General features: G+C 34.7%; 6 protein-coding genes and 1 pseudogene across 10 annotated transcripts; 3 read left to right on the top strand and 4 right to left on the bottom strand.

Annotated features, from left to right (window-relative positions):
- Positions 1–363: 363 nt before the first annotated feature.
- LOC149727785 (uncharacterized) lies at positions 364–893 on the top strand. The gene is made up of 3 exons (XM_089888512.1): positions 364–523; positions 652–782; positions 842–893. The coding sequence occupies exons 1-2, from the start codon at positions 447–449 to the stop codon at positions 767–769; spliced, it is 195 nt and encodes a 64-aa protein (XP_089744638.1). The 5' UTR covers positions 364–446; the 3' UTR covers positions 770–782; positions 842–893.
- A 339-nt stretch (positions 894–1,232) lies between these two features.
- LOC149727784 (uncharacterized) lies at positions 1,233–6,542 on the bottom strand. Of its 2 annotated transcripts, none has more exons than XM_089888491.1 (11): positions 5,621–6,542; positions 5,277–5,435; positions 4,949–5,071; positions 4,619–4,783; positions 4,206–4,331; positions 3,817–3,984; positions 3,463–3,582; positions 2,964–3,140; positions 2,422–2,556; positions 2,024–2,191; positions 1,233–1,518 (listed from the first exon to the last, which is right to left on the bottom strand). In XM_089888491.1, exons 1-11 carry the CDS (start codon positions 5,682–5,684, stop codon positions 1,382–1,384), a joined length of 1,542 nt encoding a protein of 513 aa, XP_089744617.1. In that variant the 5' UTR covers positions 5,685–6,542; the 3' UTR covers positions 1,233–1,381. The 2 variants fall into 2 exon arrangements, with proteins under 2 accessions (XP_089744617.1, XP_089744616.1); XM_089888490.1 differs by having other exon boundaries at positions 2,422–2,562; positions 5,621–6,531.
- Positions 6,543–7,336: 794 nt separating this feature from the next.
- LOC149727783 (mediator of RNA polymerase II transcription subunit 25-like) lies at positions 7,337–10,340 on the top strand. Its single transcript, XM_089888485.1, has one exon. The coding sequence runs from the start codon at positions 7,565–7,567 to the stop codon at positions 10,082–10,084; it is 2,520 nt and encodes an 839-aa protein (XP_089744611.1). The 5' UTR covers positions 7,337–7,564; the 3' UTR covers positions 10,085–10,340.
- A 526-nt stretch (positions 10,341–10,866) lies between these two features.
- Positions 10,867–24,965, bottom strand: LOC149727780 (anionic trypsin-2-like). 4 transcript variants are annotated; one of them, XM_089888494.1, is made up of 10 exons: positions 24,721–24,965; positions 14,786–14,909; positions 14,523–14,594; positions 14,170–14,327; positions 13,895–13,993; positions 13,446–13,621; positions 12,816–12,975; positions 12,411–12,556; positions 11,952–12,087; positions 10,867–11,140 (listed from the first exon to the last, which is right to left on the bottom strand). In XM_089888494.1, exons 1-10 carry the CDS (start codon positions 24,815–24,817, stop codon positions 10,995–10,997), a joined length of 1,314 nt encoding a protein of 437 aa, XP_089744620.1. In that variant the 5' UTR covers positions 24,818–24,965; the 3' UTR covers positions 10,867–10,994. The 4 variants fall into 4 exon arrangements, with proteins under 4 accessions (XP_089744620.1, XP_089744622.1, XP_089744623.1 ...); XM_089888496.1 differs by lacking the exon at positions 24,721–24,965 and adding an exon at positions 16,973–17,186; XM_089888497.1 differs by lacking the exon at positions 24,721–24,965 and adding an exon at positions 15,512–16,288.
- On the top strand, positions 20,274–22,155 carry LOC149727782 (uncharacterized). Its single transcript, XM_089888500.1, has one exon. It carries the CDS (start codon positions 21,023–21,025, stop codon positions 22,022–22,024), a length of 1,002 nt encoding a protein of 333 aa, XP_089744626.1. The 5' UTR covers positions 20,274–21,022; the 3' UTR covers positions 22,025–22,155.
- LOC149727781 (uncharacterized) lies at positions 22,445–23,558 on the bottom strand (annotated as a pseudogene).
- Positions 24,966–25,314: 349 nt separating the features above from the next.
- Positions 25,315–26,368, bottom strand: LOC149727779 (uncharacterized). Its single transcript, XM_089888503.1, has 3 exons — positions 26,244–26,368; positions 26,022–26,174; positions 25,315–25,617 (listed from the first exon to the last, which is right to left on the bottom strand). Exons 1-3 carry the CDS (start codon positions 26,323–26,325, stop codon positions 25,337–25,339), a joined length of 516 nt encoding a protein of 171 aa, XP_089744629.1. The 5' UTR covers positions 26,326–26,368; the 3' UTR covers positions 25,315–25,336.
- Positions 26,369–26,403: the final 35 nt, after the last annotated feature.

The raw sequence follows: 26,403 nt of genomic DNA, 5'->3' as shown, positions 1-26,403 counted from the left end.
AAGCTTGTGGCCCTAGATGTGTGAAACGGAACACCCGTTGTAACGACTGTCCTAGGAATAAAGAAACTTCATTTATTTATTTACTTTGTTTGTTCGTTCGGTCATTATACAAAAAGATAAAGTTCATTATACAAAAAGAGAAACTTTTAACACGCGGCTAATAACTTCTACATTTACGTTACACTGTAATTGAAAGTGGTAAAGGTATTGTTAGAGTGCTGATAACTTCATCATCGATAAAAGTTTGAACGTTGACGATGTTTAAAAGATTATATCATCAACCATCAGTCGCCACTCCGCATTGGAATATTCAAATATTTAAGTAGACAGAAACAGGAGGTGTTCTCACCGCTTATCATCGGTGGAATTAACGGGGGTTTGAGAATATAAAAAGCGACCACACCAACCACATAATCATCAACGCATTCCAGACAAATCTCAACGAAATGGATGGAAAGATTGTTTTTGCTCTTCTTCTCTTGATGTCTCTTCAAGCTTCCGTGGTCTTCGGACATTGGAATGAGTGAGCATTTTAAGTAGTCGCAGTATTTTTCTAAACGCTTTTATAATTCATTCCTCAATATCTGTTATTTGCCTGCTGTAGTGATGTAATAATATTTGTCAGCAGTAATTTAAGACAAATCTTCTTAGACGCAAAGGTGCCAAGCCGGAGTTTCCACCTGTACTGGGCACGGATTCATACTACAATAAGGATGCAGAAGACAAGTGGTGGAAGAATGCAGAAGATATATGGGTTTGGAAACAATAAGAGTCAACTTCCAGTGAGGACGTGTTTTATTTTCATCTCATACTTCATTAATTTGTTGTCATTTTAATGCAGGTGAACTTATCATTGGATGAAATATTGACTCAATAAACGGATAAAAAAAATTTTTGTGTGTTTTGCTGGATTTGCTAATACGTACTTGATTTAGTATAGTGGTTTATGATAATACATTTGTGCACGCTGATAATTAAAGTTAATTACACTGCATGTAACTTTATTTGGATTATATTGGAAACTCATAATCTAATGCACATGGGGCAAAATGGGACAACTTTTTTAAACTACTTTTTATTTGCCTTTGTAGAAACTGAAATTGTGGATTAGGCTAAAAAAGACTATTTGTACACCAATCATAAATTGGACCTTCCATGTAAAGAAACAACTGAACAACATGATTAACTTTTAGTTTGACCAATCATCTTATGATTCGAAACCGTTCAGAAAATTATTGGCGATTCATTTCTTTATTGTGATTATTGCATGTATTTTACACACAGGTTATAATAATGTAAGAGTTGTACTAAACTTCAGTTTCACAAACTAGGTCCTCATTTGTATGTTATATGAAATCAAAGGCACAACATGTTAATATATTTATTCATCAGTAAATCTGAATGATCTGTGGCATGGTCCATGACTTTTACTCAATAAATGAGATTCCACTCGCTCTGTACTGTTGTAGGATGCTTGTCCCTCTATAATTTCAACATGGATTATGCCATCCTCAAATTCTAAAAATATTTAAATGTCAATACAACATACTTAAAAGTAAATTGGAGGCAAATTACTTTATAACATAGATGGATAAGTTATGTTTTACAGAACAAACCCAACATGTAAGGTGTCTATTATGCAGGTACAAGGTGTATGAAACAGAACACCTGTTTTGTAAGTTATAACAACTGTCGTGAACCCGCGAGGATACAACAAATTTTTTTTATTCCTTTATAGTAAATGATCCAACCAAATGGTCAATAATAGAAAGTATAAATTGACACCAACCCAGAAAAATGCATCACCACAAAGCGGGGACTGGGGTAACAAAAATGATGACCATAGATAATTAAGTGACATTTATTTGTTTAACCTGACGTTTATGACATGCCAGACATATAGATGTCTTCTGTAGAAAATACCAAACAAAACCGGACCAAAAAAAGACCCAACCCTTTTTTTAAAAGTTTTACTGGCATTCCATATTTATGAACTCCCAGCCATTGAATCTGAATCACTTACTTCCTAATCTTCGGTTTTGTACAGCAGCTCTGCAGATGTATGAGTGATCAGCATAAATACCAGTACCCCACACTGAATCAGTGCTTAGAAAGCAATGGCCAGAACACTGAACGTCAAACCTTTGTTGATTAAAGTCACTTCCTTGTAACAAACAAGATTCATGCCGTGCTGAAAAGAAAAGCAAGACCAAGTTTAACAAGAGAGCAGAGCTGTAATGAAAAGACTTGTTATTATAAGAAAAATATTTTTGTTTAACCATACAAACATTAAACCTGTAATAATGATTCAAATGATTAAATGTTATAAATCATCGCTAATTATAACTTAGTAATAATATAAAGATATTTAAATTATTACTAGTTTCAGTAGTTTGTATATTCGTCACAGCCATACTATACCCATTCCAGTGGCATCTTCAAATATAAAAGATCGTTGTGTAACACCGTGTGGTCGGCTGGAAATAGATGTTATTCCACTACTTAGACCAGAATATGAGAGCAAACCTTTTGCTAGTCTTACGTACACTGGTCCACCTGTACCTGTGGAAAATGGAATTCTATTAACAGTATCACTATGACTATTATGTTTAAAACAAGAATTCATTACGCCACTTACTTAATTATTCCTAGCTTTCAAATATATTTATTAACTTGCAATCTTGCATAATATGCCGAAATAATAAACAGAAATTTAAAGGGCCAACAAATAAACTGTATATCCTAATTAATCAGAAAAAATATGAAATTATTATTTTTTTAAACTGCAACCCTGCATTTAAATATACAAGACTTAACTATATTAGTTATACAGTAATATCACACTAAAATTAAATTTGGTGGTTGAACCAATATTTAAATGCAGTAAAATAAGGTACGAGTGTGAGAAAGCAATGTACAGTACTGACAGAAACATTTTATATTTTAAAACATTTTTTTCTTACCGCGATATATTTTTTGATCCATAATTGCTGCCAAGCATATGTTGGAAATATCTGCATACACAAATGACCCGAATACAAATTCCCAGGTATTAATTATTCGGTAACAATGAACATATAAAGGACAAATCACCATAAATCGTTCTGCTACAAATTGTTCTGCCGTTGTGGTGCAAGATACTGGAAATAAAAGTAAAATTTTACAAAAAGAAGACTTTCATGTTTGTCTTAGGAGCAAAAGCACAAAAAGTTTTAAAATATAGATTTAATCCTTATTATTAAGTTAACAAGTGTATTTATAATTGTAAGTTAACTTAATGCAGTCTGGAGATTATCAAATTAAAATCTTCACCTTTATCGTTATCTATAGTTCCAGCAGGTACATGAATTTGCTAATTATTATACATGCCCGTTGGTTAAAGCTGTGCTCTCTTGTTTAATATTTACCAATAAAGTTAAACAATTTATGACAAAAATGTATTTCTAATATTTTTAAACTTACTTTGAAAGGTAAAAGATGTTTGGTATATTCCATGTGTTTCACTCGTTATACCATTCTTTACGTTTCCAACATATGAAGTCAAACCTGATAATTTATATCCACTCACCAATCCTCCAATGTCTGAAATGTATTCATATTTACAAAAAATAAATGTTTATAAACAAAACAGTTTTGGTATTGTGGCATTTTTAATTTATTCTCTTATTCAAATAGAACAAACATTTTTCATATAACAACAAAATGTTCGATATTGCAAGCTGGATAACTAATACTAATTTAAGGTAATCTTTTCTAAACCCAGCCATCTCTTTTTTATATAAAAAAGTCTGCCTATGTATGTTGTAAGTATTAAACCTGATTTAATCTGTCCGTCATGTACAGCAGCTGCACACACATTTGAATCTTCTGTATAAATATTATCCCCTTTTACTTGATAGTTTGTTTCATTGCATCCAGGTGGACAAAACCCATAGAACCATTCACTCATCATGTTTCCATTGGCGTTACATGATATGTTTGGAGCTGTTAAAGGATAATTTTTTAATGAATAAATGTAACTTATCGATGGGTTTGAGCAATTGTCGCCAAGTCTCTTGCCAGTTGTTTTTATTTGTTAACAAGTTATTGAAATGCCGTTACTCTGCTAGAAAAGCTTTATATTATGTGTCACAACAACAATAAATGAGAATCATTTAAAACTATGGCAACAGCACCTACAACTACACATTTTGCTTTAAAATTACCTTTAAACAGAAATGCTTTCTCGAAATATTTACTGCTTAAAGATGTTACACCATGTCTTCTTGTTCCATGGAAACCATTCTTCTCAACAAAACGAGCTTTATAGACTGTTACACTTCCTCCTTTTGCTGCATTAAGTTAAAATAGGATTACGGTGTTATACATCATGTTAAATGAAAATACCTCGATGATTTATATTTGATAGTGTGCATATTCCATTTACAAGTGAAACAATAATTACAATAAACACGATAATGCATTCTCTAAATTCAATTTTCTCAAAAATGAAAACCCTGTTTATTTAATTGATATTTACATAATAAATTTACTGAAAAAACGTATTATTAAATTCCAAGATCTAACATGCTAAAGAAAAAAGAATAGTTCATGTAAATATAAAATATATTTTCCTCACCTCTTGTGATAATCCCATCATGAATGGCAGCCATACAGATCCCAGATTCTGTTTTATAAACACCTGTTCCATACACTGGTACATTTAAATGACAATTTCTAGGACATTTTACAGTGTACACTTTGGAAGACTCCAATGCATCCCGGTGGTTACATGCACTTGTTTCTGTTGTTAGATAAAACATATAACTTAATCAATAATGTGCGTAATACATAAAACTTGACAAATCGAGCAAACCTTAAATCATTTAAATAGGAGGAAATATTTGTTAGGGTCAACTTATAATACATAAATAAAATTATCTGTGTTTGTTGCAAGTAATAATTATACTTTTAAATTTGAAGGAAATTCCTTGATAACCATCCCTTCTAGAACTTTGGATCCCATGCCTTAAAGTTCCTCTGAATCTAGTTTGTCCCATCTTTGTATAAACCGTAACTTTACCACCAGCATCTAGAATATATTGGGTTAATTATGATAAAACGTACATTTTAATTGCAATTAAGTTTTCGACTTTATACTTCTACTTTAATAAACTCCTTAAATACAATATTATATTATTATGTCAAATATTTAATGTATATTAAATATGGGGACATAATTTACCAAAATTTATTTACAGTTACTCAATAAACTCAGACATATACATGATATTCACCTGTAATTCTACCATCATGTATGGCAGCCACACATATTGAAGAGTATGCAGTATATCGCTTGTTTCCCCACAGCCTATGATAATACTTCATACAATTTGCTGGACAGTTCACATGATACTTGAAAGTTTTGATATCAAATCCGATAGTCTTGCAAGTTACTGTAAAAAAACAAGCTTGTGAACAACTGAACCAACAAAGCAATGTTTGCTCCTTAATGTTTTATAAAATATATCACCAAAAACCATTAACATGAAAAATAATTGTAAGAAGAATAGCGATTTGTGATGCACAAACAAATGTTCATTATGTAAAGTAGAATTTCAATAATTAATTAAGGACCTACTATTGTGATAAACTTTCTCTCCACAGCTTGTGCTAATAATAATCAATAAAACTAAGCTAATCATGATTAATTGTTAATTTTTTCTAGATTTAAGTATGGTTAAAACAAAATAAATTTGCAATATATGAATATACTGGAATTACAGGTTTTGACTGAGCTTAGTAACATGAAGCATTCTATCGAATACTGATTAATTAAATAGTAAACACTAAACACTGTTTCGCTTCAGTTTATTGTTTTAATCAATTACATCATATCGAAAATCAGTTTATGCCTCGATTGCACATTCTGGTTATCATATTAAGACATAGAGAAGTCAATTATATCATCACATAAAATTATCTCTTACTGCCAAACACCACTGAAGTTTATTTCTCCTTGAGTGGGTGGTGTTTAGAAGCTAAGATAACCATCATAACAGCAACAATATGTTTCTCCCTTAATCTCTTCAGGCAATTTACTGTTTAAATATGATTGATTGAAAATGTTTGCAGGACAAGCAATTTTAGGTGTTTATAGACAACATTGTATTTGGAAGGGTGTTTCAGGGTTTTGAACTACCTGGGGCAAAACTGGGACAAAACTGGGACAAAACTGGGACAAAACTGAGACAAAACTGGGACAAAACTGGGACAAAACTGGGACAAACCTGGGACAAAACTGAGACAAAACTGGGACAAAACTGGGACAAAACTGGGACAAAACTAGGACAAAACTGGGACAAAACTGGGACGAAACTGGGACAAAACTAGGACAAAACTGGGACAAAACTTAGGGGGCAAAACATAAAGGCAAAACATAAGAGCAAAACATGAGAGAAAAACATCGTTCGGCGCCGTAGCTCGGTTTAAAAATCCACAAGACTACAATATGGGGAAAACGGGACAAAAAGTTGGAATAGTTTCATATAGTAAGCTATTCTGCAGCTAGTAGTTAACCTACAGCAATGGCCGACTGTGATACTTTCTTTGCCATGTAAACTTTATGTAGCCTATATAACGTTAAAACGATTTTATTTTTCGGTGTTTTTATCTTAAATTAAAGCCGTATTATTCCATGCCAATTTTCCTCATGTTTATATAGTAAGGGGGGAAGATGAGACACCTTTAGCACAGAATATTCAAATATCCTGATCGTGTTTTAAACAATTATAACACTATAGTCTATGGGAGTCGTTAGGGTACGGTTTTAAAATTATTTTAGTTTTCTTTGTTTACTACTAAATGTGACGAGAAAATAGAATGATGAGGTGTCCCATCTTCCCCCACTCTACTATATTTTAGCTTTTTTTACAAAGCTAAAACTTGCTTTGAGAGACAAAATCAAACTGTACAAAATATTTCAGACTATTTAATTATTCTACGATATTGGATTAAAAATGCAAACGCGCAATAAAACTACACAATTTTGGGAGTTTTAATGATATATGATTCGGCAAGCATTAAATAATGCTGTAGTCGTTTATTTAACACCGATTTTATTACCACAGTTATCGCACTTTGTTGGACGGTTAGAATACTGTCCAATAATACTGTAACAAAAGGTAGTCCCGTCTTCCCCCATCCTACCATATACCGACTCTGAATAAACCGATCGTTAACTAATTGAAAATTATGCTGTTTTAATCATAAATATATATTATGTAAGAATCGAGATGTGGGAATAACTCTCCGACGAAAACACAAACCACTCACGTGTCCAACAGCTGATCGACGAAAACGGATCTACAACGCCACTAACGTGCCCAACAAAAAGTTGAATTCCCCAATAATTCCACATCTATTGAAAGAGGAACGAGTTCAATCTCTTTACTGACTACAGAGTTGTTAAAATTACGTTAGCTTTATTTACAAACGTGTGACAACGTTTATAACTTGTGTTTTTCAGATAAACTAATTTTGCTAAGGTGTTTGTTTTGTGTCCCACTGTCCCTCAACCAGAACCATGGTGAAGGAGGAAAATGCCCCATCGAGCATCGAGGTTGTTATTGTTGTAGAGGCAACTTCAAACATGGTCAGTCACTGGGATTTACTTAAAAAACAATATATCTTGCCAGCTGTCAATCATTTTCACCAACAAACCAACACCAGTGATGAACTTTTTACAAGCGCCAATGGCAACCGATACGGACTGGTATTGTTTCATGCCGCTGATGTAGTACCTCAATCCTTAAGCCAATGTTTTCCTCCAACAAGGAATGTCCACACATTTATTAAGACATTGGATGCCATAAAATTTGGTGGTGGAGGTGGTGAGCAGTACAGTCATATTAATGAAGGACTGGCAACTTCTCTTCAACTTTTTAATGAGTTCTCAGACACCCAAAGTGACCCCCAAGTAACTAAACTATGTTTCATTGTGTCAAATACTCCGCCATACCAACTGCCATGCGTTGAAAGTTTTGAGTATGCTGGTTTGACTCTGAATCAAATTACAGACAAACTGAGTGAGAATGGGGTGAGCATTTCCGTAATATCACCAAGAAATATTGTTGAGCTGCAACAGGTATTTTTACGCGGCAACAGCAATCAACCTTCACTGATGAATTACGCTCAAGACAGAAGACATCTCGTGCTCATTTCTGGTTTCCGACTTCCCACAGAAAGAGAGCCAGTTCCTGTAACAGAAATTGTTCCTGAAAACATAGTCAGTGTAAAAAAAGAAGACACAATGATGGAAGTATCAAGTCCTGTGGTGGACGGGTCAAGTGATCTTCAAATAAATCAACCAGAAGCTCCTGTTATACCTAATACAAGTCTGCCCACCGAATCATCCCAGTTTAACACATCTTCCATGCAACCTATTACAGTGTCAGACACTATGACGAAAACCTCGGCTGTTGCAACACAAAACATACAACCCCAGCAAATATCTCAAACACCAAGTAGCATGATGCAACCAATGCTGACTACGGCATCAACATCTTCGGTAACAAATCCAATAAGAAATATTGCTTCAGGCGATTCTTTGTCACAGATTAGTTCACAACCAAGCTTCCAAAGTGTTGTCCCTCAACCCAGTATTAACACATTTCCCAGCACATCTGGTAACACCGATCCCAACCCCAGCTCCACTGCTGATTCTCCTTACGCTGCAGCGAAGAAAGAAGCCCAGCGTGTTGTGCAAATAGCCCAAAAAGGTTCAGCACCAAAGATTATATGGAATGGGGCACTTGAATGGAAACAAACCAGGCGACAACCAGGTACTGCTCAAGGGCAAGCTGTCCCTCGTATAGTTCATACTGTTCGCTGTCAAATAATTCAGCAGCAAAGTAATCCAACCCCAGAAATTGATACAAATGGCTGGCCCCAAAAGTTGATGGTGCAATTTATTCCACAGAGCTTTTTGTCGCATCAAGCTGTACATATGCAGTTACAGCCACGTTTGTATCGTACAGTAAACTTCAACTTGTCTCCTCCCAATGTTGCACAACAGCTAATGATGCAACTGCAGAAAAATGTTGTTGGATTCATTACTATCACTAACACACAAAAGCCGTCAGAAATGAAAGACGTTATTCTAATGTTTTTCAAAAACAAAGACAATAAAAAGCAGTTTATTGGACTCATTCCACCTGATCCAAACGCACTGATGACTGCTATTAAAGCCAGTATTAGCGCTGTAAGGGAAAGATCACAAAATCAAACAGCAGCTTCAGAAACAGGCACAGTACACAGCATGAACACCATGACACCTGCCACGAGTTCCAATCTAGAAATACAAGGGCAACCTAATGCCCTACCTGGAACAACCAATCAACAACTTTCTATGCAACAAAACTTTAACAGAGTGCAACCTCAGCAACAAAAGCCAAATACTGGAAGCATCCAGTTTCAACAACCTCGGCCCCAATATCATGTACAGCAGAATATATCACAAGGAATGCAAATGTCAATGGCTAACCCAGTGTCTCGCTTAAATCAACCTATCCAGCAAGGACATAGGATGTCCGGCATGACTATTTCTCCAACACAACAAAACCAGCAGCAGCGTATAACAGTGAGACAAAAAGGAATACTTATGAGAAATCATATGCAGGATCCAAGCATGTTAGCTGGTGGTACAAGGAACACTGTAAATGCAACATTGCCCAACCAAATTAGTGGCAACTTGCCTCCTGGAAATGCTGGCACATCTATGATGACGAACCAAAGAGTTATGCCACCTGGAGGTGGTGGTTTGAACATTCCAAACAAACCGAATGTGGTTCGTATGCAAATGCACAACATGCGTAATATTAACATGGGAGGTGGTGGCATGCATGAACAAACACAGCTCAGACATTTGTTAAGAAATGACAACACTCAGCAAGCTGGTGGGCTTAATATAAGAACAGGAGATAACACGGCCATGCAGCAACCTGCACAAAGTAATTTACCAGTTCAGCAACAACAGACATACATGCAAAGACCAAACCTAATGCCTGGCATGCAAAATAATCAAAACAATCAAAGAAGATATTGAGTGTTTGTACCAAGATCGTAATAATGCTATTTTCTATTATTTACAATTTGTTTTTTAATTAATGATAAAAGATTATGTGTTTATAAAGTTTTACTGATATATATCAAGATAAAACTTCAACAGATGTTACAGATAACTTTTTCTTTTGTTGCAATCATGCTTTATTTTTCCTTTTTGTCTCTTCCAATCAACGATGGTCAACAAATGAAATATGTTTAATTATGTTTAAAACTTGTAATAAAAATTACTCATCTTATTAATGGCTTCTGGTAAAGCTGTTCACTTTCTGCTCTGTGTGTGTATGTCAAAAACTGATGCTTAGTCTTACTCTTTGCAACGTTAAATCGCATGAAAATATGGTAACGCTTTGTTTTTTAATGATAAAATATTATGCTTTTATAAAGTTCTACTGATATACATCAAGTTAAAACTTGAACAGACTTTACAGATAACTTTTTCTTTTGTTGCAATCATGCTTTATTTTTCCTTTTTGTCTCTTCCAATCAACGATGGTCAACAAATGAAATATGTTTAATTATGTTTAAAACTTGTAATAAAAATTACCCATCTTATTAATGGCTTCTGGTAAAGCTGTTCACTTTCTGCTCTCTGTTTGTATGACAAAAACTGATGCTTAGTCTTACTCTTTGCAACGTTAAATCACATGAAAAGATGATATACATCAGCGTTGCTTTAACTAAACAACCAATATATCAATAAAATTTTAGAATTTTGTTTATAAAAGTAAACCAATACACATATACATAACAATACAAAACTGATTTGCATGAGTAGCATTTGACTTTTAATGGTATTTTTTGGTAAATGTACAGTACATAATTTCTAAAACAAACAAGTTTTTTAGAAAGTTAAAATATGTTTTCAATTTATATACAAACAAATGTAGCACTTAAACGACGCGAAATTGGGCAGAAAATCCACGCTTTGTAACTGTGTTATCACTCTGAAATATGAGTTTAAACTTCAACTTTGAACCTTCAGTCCTGGGTTTGGCGAGAGTAATCTGGGAAGGAATGTTGCTGCCACAGTATGAACCTGAAAATTATAATAAGAAATAATTTAGGAATGTACCAGAGTTAAAACTTTACATAAAAGCCTCGGCTTGGCATATCCCCTAGCAATATTATTCTGAAAAAGCTAGAGTAGGTACTTAGGCCAGTAAAACAACTAGTGATAATTACTACTGAGAAATGTTTTTTGGATGTTTAAAATTTGCTGTGCTCTCCTTTTACATCGATTTGGTTCATTTAAAAATTTCTAGACCAGAGGCCTATCATTGGACATACTCGAAAACTAATTAAACCTGTTTATTATTTTAATGGTTTATACTTTACTAGCACTGTATTAAATTTGATTTGTCAAGTTATATAATTTGTGATTGAAATGCCTCCTGTGTAAATTGCCATAACCTTGACTCTACTAATGGGCAGTAAATTAACAGTTTCAAGTGTTGAAATGTGATAGCAATCTACCATAAAATCGAAAGGCAGCACTGACTTTTTTACACAAGAGAGAACTGACATCATTCACTAATAACTTTAAATAGTATTTTTCGAAAAAAAGTATCACGTATTGCAACTTTTCATTTCCTGTCAGTCAGCGTCAAAACTTGAGGGCATGACCTGGATATTGAGGTCAAACGTGGTTTACATCATTCTGCTAACCAGTTACTATATCAGGTTTCCTACAGTGGTAACAACCAACAACAACTAACTATTCCCTGCCTTAAATCTTAGAACCACATGTATTTAGAAAACCCTAATCTTTTGTATCACAGATATATTTTAGCTATTTTTAATATTATGTTAAAAGCTGTTTTTTCATGCAAAAGATCCTATTAACTTACCCACTAATATATCATAGTTTGTTCCAGTGTATATGTTGAGTTTATCAAACCTACACGTTCCATCTACTCCATTTTCAAGTTCAAAATCATCAAAAGAAATAACAGCTGTGGCAGTAGGTGAACTTACTTGAGACAACTACAGAAAATGTAAAATAACATATTTTAAAAGGAAAGAAGTTGGAAGTTACATGTTGTTACAATTCCCATAACATGCAAATATTCAGTAGCTTTCCAATCTCTGTTTTTTTCATAGCTGCTACAAATAATGATGATTTCCGAGAAAAAAAATTGTTAAGGTTATTTTTCGAGAAAAAAAAGTTAAAGTTATTTGAAACTATTTGATAAAAAAGATCATATTTATAACGTGCAACAATACACAGAGCTTGGGTATAACTAAAGTTTAAAACAAATTTAATTATTCTTTATAAAAAATGGTATTACATGAATATTCCAACTCACATCAACTTCCCATGAACAAACTTGGCTGTTTGGATACGAACCAGAACCTCCAGAAAAACCAGGACTGCTAAAGTTTCCCGACAATCGATCATTTAGTTTGATGCCAGAATACCGACATGGGTTATGGTTGGTTACTGGTACAATTTCTGAAAACATATGCATGTTATAAACACCGGTAAAATGTGGTAATGCAATGGATAGAAGACTTTATGTTACCATATAGAATGAATTAGATCATTTTATATTACATAGCAGCACTAAAGCAGTCATTATAACATAGAAGTTCTGTTTCATACACCTTGTTTTTCAGTGTAAAACATTTAGAAAAATTAAAATAAACCACTGGGTCTAGTGACCCTTAGGTACAAGATATTTAAAACACAATAAAAGGTTTTAAATACTTACTTAAAGTTTGGTTCAACCAGTTGAAGTATTCTGAAACTCTGGTGTAAACGCCTGCAAACCCTGGCAATGCACATCCCTTGCCCCATGATACTATACCTGCAACAACACGGGGTGTACCTGGCCCATTTCTGTGGCATGTTAGAGGTCCCCCACTGTCACCCTACATTATGAAAACATTTTATATTTGTTATACAGCAAGGCCCATCTGGGATTTGGAAAAGAGTTACGCAACTAGTCGACTACGTGGCACCCGAATAAAATAAGGATTACCGCCTACCTAGGTTTAAAGATCAATGCTGCTACCATTGTTGGCATGTGAGTCCTTGGGCAATACAATTAACAGTGATTAACTCTTCAGTGGCTTACTAATGGATCAACCAAACAAAAGCTACAGCCCACTAAGTTAGCGAACATAAAATAACCATGTTATCTCTAGTTTAATTCATATATATTTAAACAAAAAAATTTAAAAGAAAATATTTGTAAAAGTCTATCAAGAACAAAACTTAGAAAAACTTTACAAGGAACTGAATAAAGACGGGATACGGCTTTGATAAACCAGAGAAAAAAGTGAAGAAATATTGATAACATGCAATTGGTAAAACATCTTGGAACACCATAACAAATTACCTGACATGTATCTTTGACTCCCGATAAATCACCAGCGCATAAAACTTTTGATGTGATTCTACTGGCAACGCCTGCTTGTGGGTGGTGGATGGTTTCACACGATTTCTGATGCAGAATCGGGATATCTACTTTCCTCAGTTGATCAGATTTTGTGATAGGCGACTCATAACCCCACCCTTTAGTAAATAAGTTTGTAAATATTTATTTGTGTAGCTGAGATCTATTAGTTGATACGGTTAAAATAAGCTTGTCTTTTGCCAATTACAGTAATTTTCAAGCATTATTCTGTGAAACAGAAGTCTTTTGTGACTGATTGTGAATTGTCTTACAATGCTGATGTTTAGATTAGTTTAGTATTGTTCATCAATATTTAATTTTTATGTACACAATCACTAACTATCAGATTGTATGAAATTACAAGATAACGTCTTTTACTATTTATAACTTACCAGCTACTTGACATTCTGTATAAGGATACGGCATTTCATCAAACATAGGTAGACATACTGGTACAATGTATTGGTTAAGTTCAAAAGGTATGTCCATCTCTGTTTAAAAGAGTCTGATCAGTTAAAAGAACAAAAAAAAGTTAAAGTAAAACATTCAAAAAGCCTGTACATCTAAGTTAAAATATGACATTACAAATTTTTAGGGCTGTAAAAAAAATTCCAATAAAATTTTAGTTTTTAGTCAGTGTAAGTAAATTAAAATTGAAACATCTCACCTAATAATACGATATCATTGGCTAAGGTAGCTGCGTCAAAGTTTGGGTGACTAATATATCGTATTACATAGCGTAGTTGCTCATGCGTATCTTGTATTGTGACATCATGATCACCAGCTATTGCAGTATATTCTTTATTGGAGTTTGGGTTCAATAACCTGAAATTCAATGAAATCAGTAGCATAGGCGCCAAACTTTTTAGAATGCAGGGGAGTCAGGGATAGTGAGACGTGCATTCTTTTTAAACCAAAATTGATGCCAGTGTTCACAGATTAAAGCAGTGCAGGTTTGATGTGCGTGCTTAGTATACCTTTTGTTCATTGAAAAATAGTTTATTATCCAAACATACATACCTGGCTAGAATGCAATGGGCGGCTGTCATTATCCATTTATCTTTCACCAGTGATGCGCCACATTTTCTCCTTCTGTGTTGCCGAATGTTTAAAAAAATGTTAATTTGTAATTTATATCACTGAAATACATGTATATATAGATAGGCTATATAAGTATAACAGGGTTTATAAAAAAACTAAACTAATTGAGCGCAGTAAAAAATACAAATTAAACCTAAAACAAAAAAATAGATTGTAACAAATTCAGTAAAATTTAAACACACCTATTTTCAAGCAGATTTATTTGCCATGGTACAGATCCGTATGAAGCAAAAGTTCCTCCAAATATTCTGTTTCTTCTGATTGCTGCCACAGCTGGTGTGGTCCCGCATTCAAATTGCTGACATTCTGAGGAAATAAATGTTAGTTTTAATCTATTTATCTTCGCAAGCTGAGGCAGGAATAACGTGTTTGACTGTTTTACACACCTCATGCCTGCTTGGAAATTCCCACATATTTAACTTACTTAATAATTCCTTTTGGTAAACTTTTTTAACAGATCGTTAAAAAATTTAAACATTCAAAAAGGAACCACTGGATTGGAGTAATTGTTGTTAAGTGGTAGCTTAAACACACATATGCATACATAGGAAGCACCATTAAAAACTCATATACAATAAAATAAAGCCACGCCATGCTCTAATCACTGTGTAGCTATGAACTGTGAGAAAGAGTTATCAAAAGTAATATTAAGATAATATATCAGATCTTTAATCAGCCTTTTAGAAACGCTATGGCTGTTAAGTGAACTTACCTGTAATTTTTAGAACAAACACAAATAATACCAAAACTAACTTTAATATATGCAGCATTATACTGTTTAACCTATATAGCCTATGCAACTACTTGTTTGCAACAGAAAAAAACTCTTAAATATGCTACACAAGGTATATCACTACACGCATAGCTGAACAGTTGTAATGCACTTATGTTCTATTTATCCATCTTACTTGTAAAGTGATTTATGATGTCATTAGTGACTCATATCATGAGAGCAACCTGCGTAACATGCCCGATTAAGGTAACTATTTAACCATTTCCGTTTTATTTGAAGACTCACGTTTATAATAAACTTTCACAAAATGTTATTCTAGATTTGGTATTGAAATTAAAATGTGAAACACTTTGTAACACACTTAAAAAAAATGTAACACGCTTAAGTTATATATGTCCTTTTATATTAGTTTAATGCTAACTTAATCCCAGATCCTTTTTTTAATAAATATATGAAAGTTTTTAAAAGGGAATTAAACCAATAAAAAATATTGCACATGCTAACACCTAACAGATGACCACCAGATGAGAATCAGATTCGCTGAGTTTATTACAGTTATAAAACTGCTGAGTTAGAACATCAGTTCTCAATATTTCATTAATAATTGCATTATATTAAACCACAGCTAAAGAACATTACCATGTGCAACCCGAGCCAGGCAATAAATTAGTAAATCATGTCCTACATTGCTTTACGGTGCAGTTATTATGAAATAATAGCATAATTGAATTATACGAATAGTACCATTTAGTTTAGTTATTTCATAATATTTGTATATATATATATTTAAATCAGTTTAAATAACATTGAAACTAAAATTCTATTGTGTGCAATACACAATCGAAACTTGAGTTAAATTTTCATTTACTTTCGTTTGTGTGTCATCAAAGAAGTTATAACAGAAGTTATAATTTTATGGACATCGGTTTTCTGTTACACCTTATCGTTGCTTAGGACTTTTCACGTATGTAGCTTTGTGGAATGATCATTACTTTTTTGTTAATATCAATTTTAATACATGGGACTATACAAAGAAGACGGAAAAAATTTTCCGGTAGAGGCGGTAATTATTAAAATTAAAAAATACGGAAAAACGAACAAAACAGCACTACAAAGTGTTAATAAGTGTAAAACAAATTAATTAAATAATAAAAATACCTTTCTAAATACATAAAACACTAGTAAGAACATATTTCCCACATTAGGTCGGTTATATACGCTCTTTCGTTGGGGTGACTGTCGTCGAGTCTGTGGTGTAGCGGTTTGCGTGCGGTCGTAAACTCTCTTTGTTTCATTTTTACCGGGTTCGAGTCCCGCACAGTGGAATACTTTTTTATATTTTTTTTCAAGTTTTTTTTTGTTTGACGAGTTTGGGGTTAGGAGTTGGGGGTTAGGGGTTAGGGGTTAGTGTTAGGGGTTAGTGTTAGGGGTTAGAGGTTAGGGGTTAGTGTTAGGGGTTAGAGGTTAGGGGTTTATATCTTATTTGTATAAACCGTGAAACTAACTGCTCCCCATAAAATAGAGAAACGAATTTGTCATCGCCTCCTAGCGGAAAATTTGTTCCGTCTTCTTTGTATAGCTCCATGTAATTTTAATCAACCATGACTTAAAATTATACGACCTAAAACAAACATACCATGGGGTCCGAGCAATTGCCATAGGGTGTCTAAAGTGTCTTGCACTCTTGGAGTCTTGAACCCAGCACATTCTGGATAAGAACGACGACTATGGTATGGTGACTACAAAGCAGTTTGTGGAAAACCGAAATTCAATTTTCATGAGTCAGGAGTACCTTGCATATCAAATTTTAGGTAAATCCTGACGACAGACCAAAACAATAGGAAAATCATTCGTGTGTAACGGTTATCTCTATAAAAACTACCAAGAGAGGGAAGCTGAAATGGGTGAGCACGTACTAAATAACTGAACATAATACCCTTTTGGCTTCAAGACTCGTCGCTGCTACCATTGCGGGCGTATGTGTCCTTGTGCAACACATATAACGCCGTTTGTTCTGACCTGGTGGTCACTAATGGGTTGTCCAATGTATCAGCCACACATATAAAACGACAAGTAAACTGGCACAAAGTGTATAAAACAGAACACCCGTGATATAACGACTGTCGTTTTCCGGCCACGCCAGGAGAAACAACACACATTCATTCATTATACAGGCTTAAAAAATATAATAAAACACACGAAGAGTTCTTTAGCGATCCGCACAACAAGTGAAATTTTACAAATTCGAAAACACACAGGATAAGATGGGACAGTTTGAAATCATTGTTAATTTTGATTATTAAGTGTATTTATCAACAGGAATATACGTAAATAACACGAAATAATACTGTACGCTTTGAAAATTAAGTCTAAACATTCTTTTTCTTGCCCTACTGTTATAGTTTATAACTTGTTACCTATACATTATAATATTGCATACCAATTGGTATTGTTTGAACGACAATGGGTAATGTTCGAATGAACTTTAAATACCAGAAAATCGAATGGAACTATTGATAAAGTTCTTATTTTTGTCGCAAATTGGGTATTACTACTTTGTTTTTGACACAAGCCATTTCTCATAAATTATCACCAAGTGCAAATGATCAAATTTCGAATATATTTTCCAAATAATATATTTTTATTATTTCAGTATCTTATAGTTGAATAACCGCTGAGGCAGAAATTACTAATTTAAAAGCAAATCTTCCAAAGTTTGAAAACATACAAAACTACAATGTAGGGGAAGATGGAAATCTAAATTAAAATATGTTTACATTAGCAGTATTCTGCAACTTGTTGTTAACCTACCGACTTTAACAGGCTGTGCTAGTTTCTTTGCTATGTAAACTTCATATATATAATATTAAACCGATATTTGTTTTGTTGTTTTTATCTCAAATTAAAGTCATATTGATCCCTGCTTATTTTCTTAATGCTTATGTTCCAGTGTTTTTTTACAAACTAAAAGTAGTTTTATGAGACAAAATCAAACTGTACGGAATATTCAAGGTTATTTTATGAAGCTATGAAACTAGTTTATTCGTTTTTCATATTTTTTTTAATATTTAAAAACTTTAAACAGCTTTGACGGGCGAAGTCGTGATAATACTGTCGAATAATTCTGTAACCTTATTTTCCTGATTATCGTTAAATGTGGGTTCGCAAAAAGAAAATTAAAAATCACAGCAATTTACATGCAAAACTCCAGCTAGATACACCAGTATGTGTTAATAATATGCGTTTTTGTTTGTATTTTTATCTTTTAAACATGTTCTTTTATGTTTTTGGTTGGTATACTTGACATTTTCTGTTTATTTACTCTTTAGTCGATTGAGTGTTCAATAGAGTTCGATTCTTTATGTGAAGTTTATTATTGTGATAAGATATAACATTAGTAGAAAGTCATTTTTACGCGCAGAAGTGCTTAATTCTTAAAAAATCGCAATGTTTAGATAAAAAACAGCACCCTGCAATGATAAAATGCTATGACGCGGGGACAATGAATAACAAGACTCGTTGTTTTACAATCTGTTTTTCAACTTGGTCTATACTAACTTTGATCAAGACCACCCATCAGAGTTTTGCTTCAAACCAGTGTTCATTAATGGACTGTCCAAATTGACGGTCATATAAATCCTTATCCACAGAATATAATTCAAAGTTTAATTTTAAAAAATAAAGTAATGTATCGAAGTTTGACAAATGTATTTTTTGAAGGCAGCCAAAAGAAAAACATTTGTTTGGCCGAATATAGGGGCTGTCTGATCCAATACAAATATACGTTACATTTGCAGTGAATGCTTATTGGACCTTGCTCTCTACTGCCCTCTTGGTATTGTTTTGTCTGCACGATTACGGTGTCGTAATATTTTCATTCCGATTGATATATTTGTACCGGGCGCTATTGCGCATGCGCGAACAAATACAATACGAGCAGCCTGAATAAATATATAAATACGTACCGGGTAAAAAAAGTTCCGGGAAAAAATATTACAAAACATATTCTACCATATTGGTACTGTTGGCGACGCTATGATTCCATTTAAGGTGTTACGTTTATAGCGCTATAACATATTCAAAGCTGGATCGGTAAAATAAAATCATAAATATGTGTTTTATGGCTAATATTAATATTCCCTAATAATATTTTTTTTAAATTACAAAAAGTAGAATCGGAACCGCTGGGTCTAATACAGTGCCCAAATTTAATGTTAGTAGCGCGCGTAGAAGATATTGAAAGTTGCCGCTATAATTTTTGTATTCTAGAATCACCTTGGTTTACCAGCACCGTAAGTTATAAGTAAAATTTGCTTATTGAACTGGCATTAACTTTTTCTAGGCTACAAATAACATACCAACTCAGTTCTGATGACTTTAAATCAATAACTAAATTTTTAAAGGGTAAACGTTTTGTCCGGAACGTTTTTCAATAGAGGCTCGTAATAAATTTGGACCGGGTGGTCATTGTATTTGTTCCGAGCTGTTGCGCATGCGCAGTAGCGTCTTGGCGCATGCGCAATAGCGCCCGGTACAAATTTATCAATCGCAACGAATATATTACGACAACGGATAAATTTATAAATTAACTATATTTCGTTTGATATACGAATACCTCTGTTTAAATTTGATTTGATAGCTTACAACTGTAACAACCCAAAAGTGACCACTTGGTTGGAACCATTGCCATTAAGTCTCTTGCCCAAGGCGTTAAGTCTCTTGTCGAATTGGGTGAATGTCACAACTCAACTGGACTTCGAAGATTGGAGGGGTCGGCCACTTTCATTTTGCTTTAAATCAGTAAAATTTCAAAAAAGGTTTTTGGATTCAGACTAAGCTTTAATGTTACCATATATGGGTGAAGAGGTGGGTTTTATTCCATGCTGATGGTTGTTGTTTTACCGAGACTGCTGTCCAACTTCGCATCTTGTGAGTAAATTTATTTCGCGCTGCAGCGTTTTTATTTTCCCACACATGTTATAAATGCGGTACCGTTTACGGAAACTAACTTAATTGTATGATGCATGCTGAAAGTTTCAGCTCGATACGTAATTTCGACATTTCTTGTTTCGTTTTTCAGTCTAACAATTCGCAATACGCGCAATTTTCGCTCTTAACTTTCAACAAGTCACGATTAAGACGTCAGACGCGGAAGTTTCTATTCCTATTATGACTCACTAGACAACCATGAATCATAACAAACAATTTTGCGAAAGCAAAGCATGTGTGCAGTAATTTATTACGTCAATAAATCAAAATAACCTTCCATTATGGTTCCCACGCGATTGAGTAATAAAAACTGCTTAGAAGCAATACAAGGAAGTATGGAACTGCAGTAAGTGCAGCTGATCTAGTAACAGTTCTAAGAAATTCTAATTTTTTCTAAGTATTTTCTATTTTTAACTGCGGTTATTCGTCAACTGTATGTGACGTCACTTTCGTTGGAAAATGTTGCAAACTATGGAGCTTAATGACGTAATGTAGGGCCCTGGCCTATAAGTTTGGGCGCACTAAAGTTTATAACATTTGCTGTTTAGGCTGGAAAGTTAATATACCAATGTGTGGTGTTGCGGGAAGTGTAAATCAAATGAGGAATTTACTTTGAGGGGTTGGGTTGCTTCAGTTGTAAACTGCTTTAAAATTTAATGAGAATATTAAGTAACTGTATTATAACTTAACAGATTTTATGATCGATGGAAAAATGTTCGGACTTAACAATTCAATAGGTAATCTATCTGATGACGTCATAGTAAGTCGATTTACACAACCACAATGGTACATTGCTGAGATTTACAACGTCATGATGATTTGCACGGTCACGTGGTTGGTGATCGCGATTTCATTCTACGGTGTTCGAAGCGGGAAGTGGCGGAAGAAGTATGACGTCACAGACGCGAACGCGGGAGCTGTTTATACCTCACTTCTGTGCGCGTTTGTCTTCAGTTATTTGCGAACAATTTCCGATCAAGCTGCGTTCAACGTCGGATACGGAGATGTGACGTCACGGGCATGTGAGATTTCTATGGACGTATCGGTTACGGGGTATTCCCTTACTATCATCGGGGTCTATACTTTCCTGTGGTTGAAACAACGTTCTCTGTACCACCACCCAGCGATATCCTTCCTCTGTAACCCCGCATTAAAAGTTGTAAGTTGGTGCAGCATATTGATTGTGTGGGTCGGGTGGGTGGCTGCAGCGTTTGTTTATTTGTTGTCCGATAATTATAACTCGTCCCATAAAGGCTGCATAACAAAACCAAAGCACGAATATAAAGTATGGCCGATATATATGTCTAATGGAATAATAATAGTTGGTCAATCGCTCATGTTGTTTCTGTTTATTTACCCGCTACGTCAGAGTCGTTCTTCAGCGAACACGGATCGAATATCTGCAATTGTTAAACGTTCCGCCATTTTCGCTGGAATTTGTGTCCTTTCTGATCTCATATCTATGATTATCTTAGCATTCCTTGTTCCCGCTACAACGACCCGGCACGTCACAATCACTGTGTATGACGTGAACTTATTTATTAATTTATTAAGCTTACTACTTTCATTCGAATCGTGGCACAGTATCATTACATCACCGTTACGTCATACCGAGAAACCCTCTTCACCCCAAAGAAGTCAACCAACCGCAAGCGGCGCACAAACAGCCGAGTCACAGGAGTCAAGTGACGCAGTATGACGTGACACGTTTCAATTACGTCATGACAAGTGTCTTTTTCTCTTTTCATCTTAATGAAATAAATACTGTGTTTTATAACGTGTATCGTGTTATAATGTTGTTTGTCGTTAATAAACTAGAAGTCGATATAATCCTTCACTGTGTTACTTTACATTTACCATACACAGCTCCCGTAGTATATATACGGTCATTTCAAGCCTACATTTATAATTGCGTGTTTACCAATTTGGCCTCAAATCAGGGTTTAATTTTTTTTATCCTGCTTTACCCATACTTCACGTTTTGTAACTTTAACAATCAGGTTCGCTTATAATTACATCTTGATCTAATTCTTATTAGTGAAAGCATGTCGGTCATAGTTTGCAGTAAATGAAGATTCCCAATTATTAAGCACGAGCTTAAACCACCAAAACATACAAATTGGGTAAATAAATTGTTTTATTGCAGCACTATCAACATTATTTATGAATAATCATATTACAATACACGATCATTATAAAATAAAAATTAAAGGGATTATGGCGACATTGTTACGTCACGCTAGCTTATGCTTGCGACTCGGCTGTTTGTGCGCCGCTTGCGGTTGGTTGACTTCCTTGAGAGTGTAGGGGTTTGTCGGGATGACGTAACGGTGATGTAATGATACTGTGCCACGATTCGAATGAAAGTAGTACACTTAATAAGTTTATGAATAAGTTCACGTCATAGACAGTGATAGTGACGTGGCGGGTCGTTGTAGCTGGAACAAGGAATGCTAAGATAATCATAGATATGAGATCAGAAAGGACACAAATTCCAGCGAAAATAGCGGAACGTTTAACAATTGCAGATATTCGATTCGTGTTCGCTGAAGAACGACTCTGACGTAGCGGGTAAATAAACAGAAACAACATGAGCGATTGACCAACTATTATTATTCCATTAGCCATATATATGGGCCATACTACGTATTCGTGCTTTGGTTTTGTTATGCAGCCTTTATGGGACGAGTTATAATTATCGGACAACAAATAAGCAAACGCTGCAGCTATCATACCAGCCCATAGTACAAATATACTACACCAGCTAACAAAGTTCAGTACCCAGCTGGACATGCTTGTTATCGCTGGGTGGTGGTACAGAGAACGTTGTTTCAACCACAGGAAAGTATAGACCCCGATGATAGTAAGGGAATACCCCGTAACCGATACGTCCATGGAAATCTCACATGGCCGTGACGTCACATCTCCGTATCCGACGTTAAACGCAGCTTGATCGGAAATTGTTCGCAAATAACTGAAGACAAACGCGCACAGAAGTGACGTATAAACAGCTCCCGCGTTCGCGTCTGTGACGTCATACTTCTTCCGCCACTTCCCGCTTCGAACACCGTAGAATGAAATCGCGATCACCAACCACGTGACCGTGCAAATCATCATGACGTTGTAAATCTCAGCAATGTACCATTGTGGTTGTGTAAATCGACTGACTATGACGTCATCAGATAGAGATTACCCGTTGAATTGTTAAGTCCGAACATTTTTTTATTGATCATAAAATCTGTTAAGTTTTAAAATAGTTACTTAAGTTTTATTCCCATTGAGATATACAGCAGTTTACAACAGTAGTAACATAATCTCTTAAAATAATTCTCTTAATTAATTTAAACTTTCTGCTTTCGCTGGTATATCTCCACGCTTTTATTTGACACTTTTACTCAAGTAATTTTTACACACGCAGCCCATTTTAACTACTGTCGTTTTGCTACTGACTTCTTTTTCTCCATTTTAATTAATCTAAACTCAATAACTGTATTCGTAAAGATGCATAAAGTTGATGTTACGTTATTTCAAACATTACTATCAATTACAACTTAAACAACTGATTTTATAACTTCCGTGTTCCCAACTTCCTTAACGTCATGTCACATTAAACCAGCTTGCAATATTATAAATCGAAAGCTGGTTAGGTCATCGCAGTAATATGTAGCTGTTACTACATGCATACATCGAAACCGTATTCTCCAACTTGTATTTGGGTTTCAGTTTTCGAAACTGAAGATGTTTCTTTGTTTATCTTGTAAGTCAGCACGTGGGTAGAATATTAGGCGGTTATTTCAATATATTGACGTAATATTACGTCACAATAGGCATTGTTTCGTATCCTGGTAAATAGAGGTTATTGTGATTTGAATTTCCTTACATCCTATAGCTTGTGCGGTGTATTCCAATAAAACAGGCTATCAAAATAGTGTTTCGAAACCCACACATCTAGTACACGCTATTTATCCTACAACGCGCTAATTGGCCAGCAAACATACGTTTAAGGAAAATAAAACACAATCGAGGAAAAACAACACAAATATTGTTTCACATTATGTTATTTCCTTCCGCTTAACAACGAAAAACCACCAACACGTTTTATTTAAATTTAAAATACATTTATTTGGTGACGGGTAACCTTTAATAAACCTAAAAAGTACAACAGCAAAATGGGTTATACTGTTTTTTTCCGTGTGACTTAAATATTATTTAGAATATTTGGATATTATGTGCTAAAAGTCTCATCTTACCCCACAGTACTGTATAAGTATTTCTAAGGTCGCGACCTATCGGAGTTAAAGGGGAAAAAAAACTTGCTTAAACGTTTATGATAAACACTAAATAAATATAATACTCATTTTTGAATCTACTGTGATAATAAATGTTATGACTTACTTTGTAGCTGTTGCAGACTGTTCCAACCCACACGTCGTTTAATCAACAGTCTAATTGACTCTTTTAAGTCTAATCCATTGTGAAACACATGATTCATTATGCAACCACGACCTACTATGATATTATTAGACTTGGAGATATTTAATCTCTATAATAACGTTGTTACAACCCACTGTACTGCGTATTTGAGTTATTATCCAAACATGTCAATACCCAGTTTCGTTACTGATCTAAAGGACCTACTACTACCAACAACAAAGTTCAAAAACACAACTGTATATTCTACCAATGGTCCTGCATACACACATCACAATTATTGCGTCTTAACTCGTCATTCAATTTTTCAAGTGCTTCAAACTCAACAATTAACTAACACACCCTACTGAACGAAATCAAGAATCGGCGACGCAAGCACATTTTGTTGATTGTTTCGTGCGCTTCTGGAAAGACGCCTTAATGACGTCATAATAAGTTAGTTTAAAACAAAAAGCGTTGTTCTGATTTCTTCTGCAACTACGCCACAATTTTTTGACTTCTTTAATCACTACATGACCAATCTAACATAAATTCCCACCATTATACGTCACACTTAACTACTACACGTCACAATGTGTCTTTAATCTGATTGGTTCCCAGAATAACCATCACTATCACTTCCAGATCCGGATCCTTGTTTCTTTCCTTTCCTCTTATTTTGTCTTCTTCTCTTCTTATCATCATCGTCATCATCGGAGTCGGAGCATCCGGACTTCCCGCTTGATCTTCGGGGACCTTTTTTTCCTTTACGTCCCTTCTTTCCCTTTCTACACTTCTTTTTCTTCTTAGGTGGAACCGATGTTGGGAGATTGTTTGGGTATCCAGTTTGTGGCTCAGCAGTAGTAGGGTCGGCCCCACAACCTTGAAATGAATAATTTAGTTAATTTCGACTTTTAATATACTTGCACTTGTATTGTATTGTTGTATGAATGAACAATATGTTGGCCCAGCGTAGGGGGGAAACAACATTCGTTATAACACGAATGTTCCATTTTACACATCTTTTGCCTGTTTAGGAGTTACCACGTATGTAAGTCACCTAGCGTTCCGTTGGAAGGTAGATACATTTGATACGCCATATGGTTATAGCTGATCTATACGCACACTAAAATCATATCTGTTGTGGTATATCATATGTGATTTTGAGCATTTAACTCAGCCTCATTGCAGTAATACAGATGTTTCTGTAATCAGAACACGAAGCTTAAAGTCACAAAGCAACTGTAAGGGAATTATACCCCACCCCAAATCGGAACATCGAGTACCTGACACTTCCTCCCGCGGAGTACAGTCGTTGCCATTTCCCGAGGGACGAACCAGAATCTCTCGGCGTCTTATACGAATTAAGACAGGTCGTTGTGGCCCACCAACATTCGTGCACGGCCCGTATTCCCCCCATTCAGATAATTGACAATCAACTGTAAAAAAGAATTTATATACATTACAAAATTAATAAAAATAAATAAATACAAAATACTTCAGCTCACCATTGGGTTCGGGGTCTTGAATGTACAGTCCAGAGGCTACTGCGCATGCGCACAATGATACGAAGAGAATCCGCTTGTCCATGTTTGGTTGCGTGATGACTGTGACAAAACAATGCAGTTTATATAGTATGTCCTTATGACGTCACATAAAAATAATTAT

The sequence above is a fragment of the Ciona robusta genome, chromosome 11 (assembly GCF_009617815.1).
Source record: "Ciona robusta chromosome 11, ASM961781v2".
NCBI lineage: Eukaryota > Metazoa > Chordata > Ascidiacea > Phlebobranchia > Cionidae > Ciona > Ciona robusta.
This window is presented reverse-complemented; position numbering and strand designations above follow the sequence as displayed.

Excerpts from the sequence above, each read along its gene's own strand:
- LOC149727783 (XM_089888485.1), top strand. The coding sequence starts at position 7,565 with ATGGTGAAGGAGGAAAATGCCCCATCGAGCATCGAGGTTGTTATTGTT.
- LOC149727785 (XM_089888512.1), top strand. The coding sequence starts at position 447 with ATGGATGGAAAGATTGTTTTTGCTCTTCTTCTCTTGATGTCTCTTCAA. Across the intron at positions 524-651 it reads GTCTTCGGACATTGGAATGA|ACGCAAAGGTGCCAAGCCGG; the intron begins GTGAGCATTTTA and ends AAATCTTCTTAG.
- LOC149727779 (XM_089888503.1), bottom strand. The coding sequence starts at position 26,325 with ATGGACAAGCGGATTCTCTTCGTATCATTGTGCGCATGCGCAGTAGCC. Across the intron at positions 26,175-26,243 it reads TCAAGACCCCGAACCCAATG|TTGATTGTCAATTATCTGAA; the intron begins GTGAGCTGAAGT and ends TCTTTTTTACAG. Across the intron at positions 25,618-26,021 it reads TCCGCGGGAGGAAGTGTCAG|GTTGTGGGGCCGACCCTACT; the intron begins GTACTCGATGTT and ends ATTCATTTCAAG.
- LOC149727784 (XM_089888490.1), bottom strand. The coding sequence starts at position 5,684 with ATGATTAGCTTAGTTTTATTGATTATTATTAGCACAAGCTGTGGAGAG. Across the intron at positions 3,141-3,462 it reads AACATCTTTTACCTTTCAAA|TATCTTGCACCACAACGGCA; the intron begins GTAAGTTTAAAA and ends TTTTATTTCCAG. Across the intron at positions 2,192-2,421 it reads TGAAGATGCCACTGGAATGG|CACGGCATGAATCTTGTTTG; the intron begins GTATAGTATGGC and ends TTTTCTTTTCAG.
- LOC149727782 (XM_089888500.1), top strand. The coding sequence starts at position 21,023 with ATGATCGATGGAAAAATGTTCGGACTTAACAATTCAATAGGTAATCTA.
- LOC149727780 (XM_089888494.1), bottom strand. The coding sequence starts at position 24,817 with ATGAATCATGTGTTTCACAATGGATTAGACTTAAAAGAGTCAATTAGA. Across the intron at positions 14,328-14,522 it reads GCCCATTGCATTCTAGCCAG|GTTATTGAACCCAAACTCCA; the intron begins GTATGTATGTTT and ends ATTGAATTTCAG. Across the intron at positions 11,141-11,951 it reads AAACTATGATATATTAGTGG|GTTCATACTGTGGCAGCAAC; the intron begins GTAAGTTAATAG and ends TATAATTTTCAG.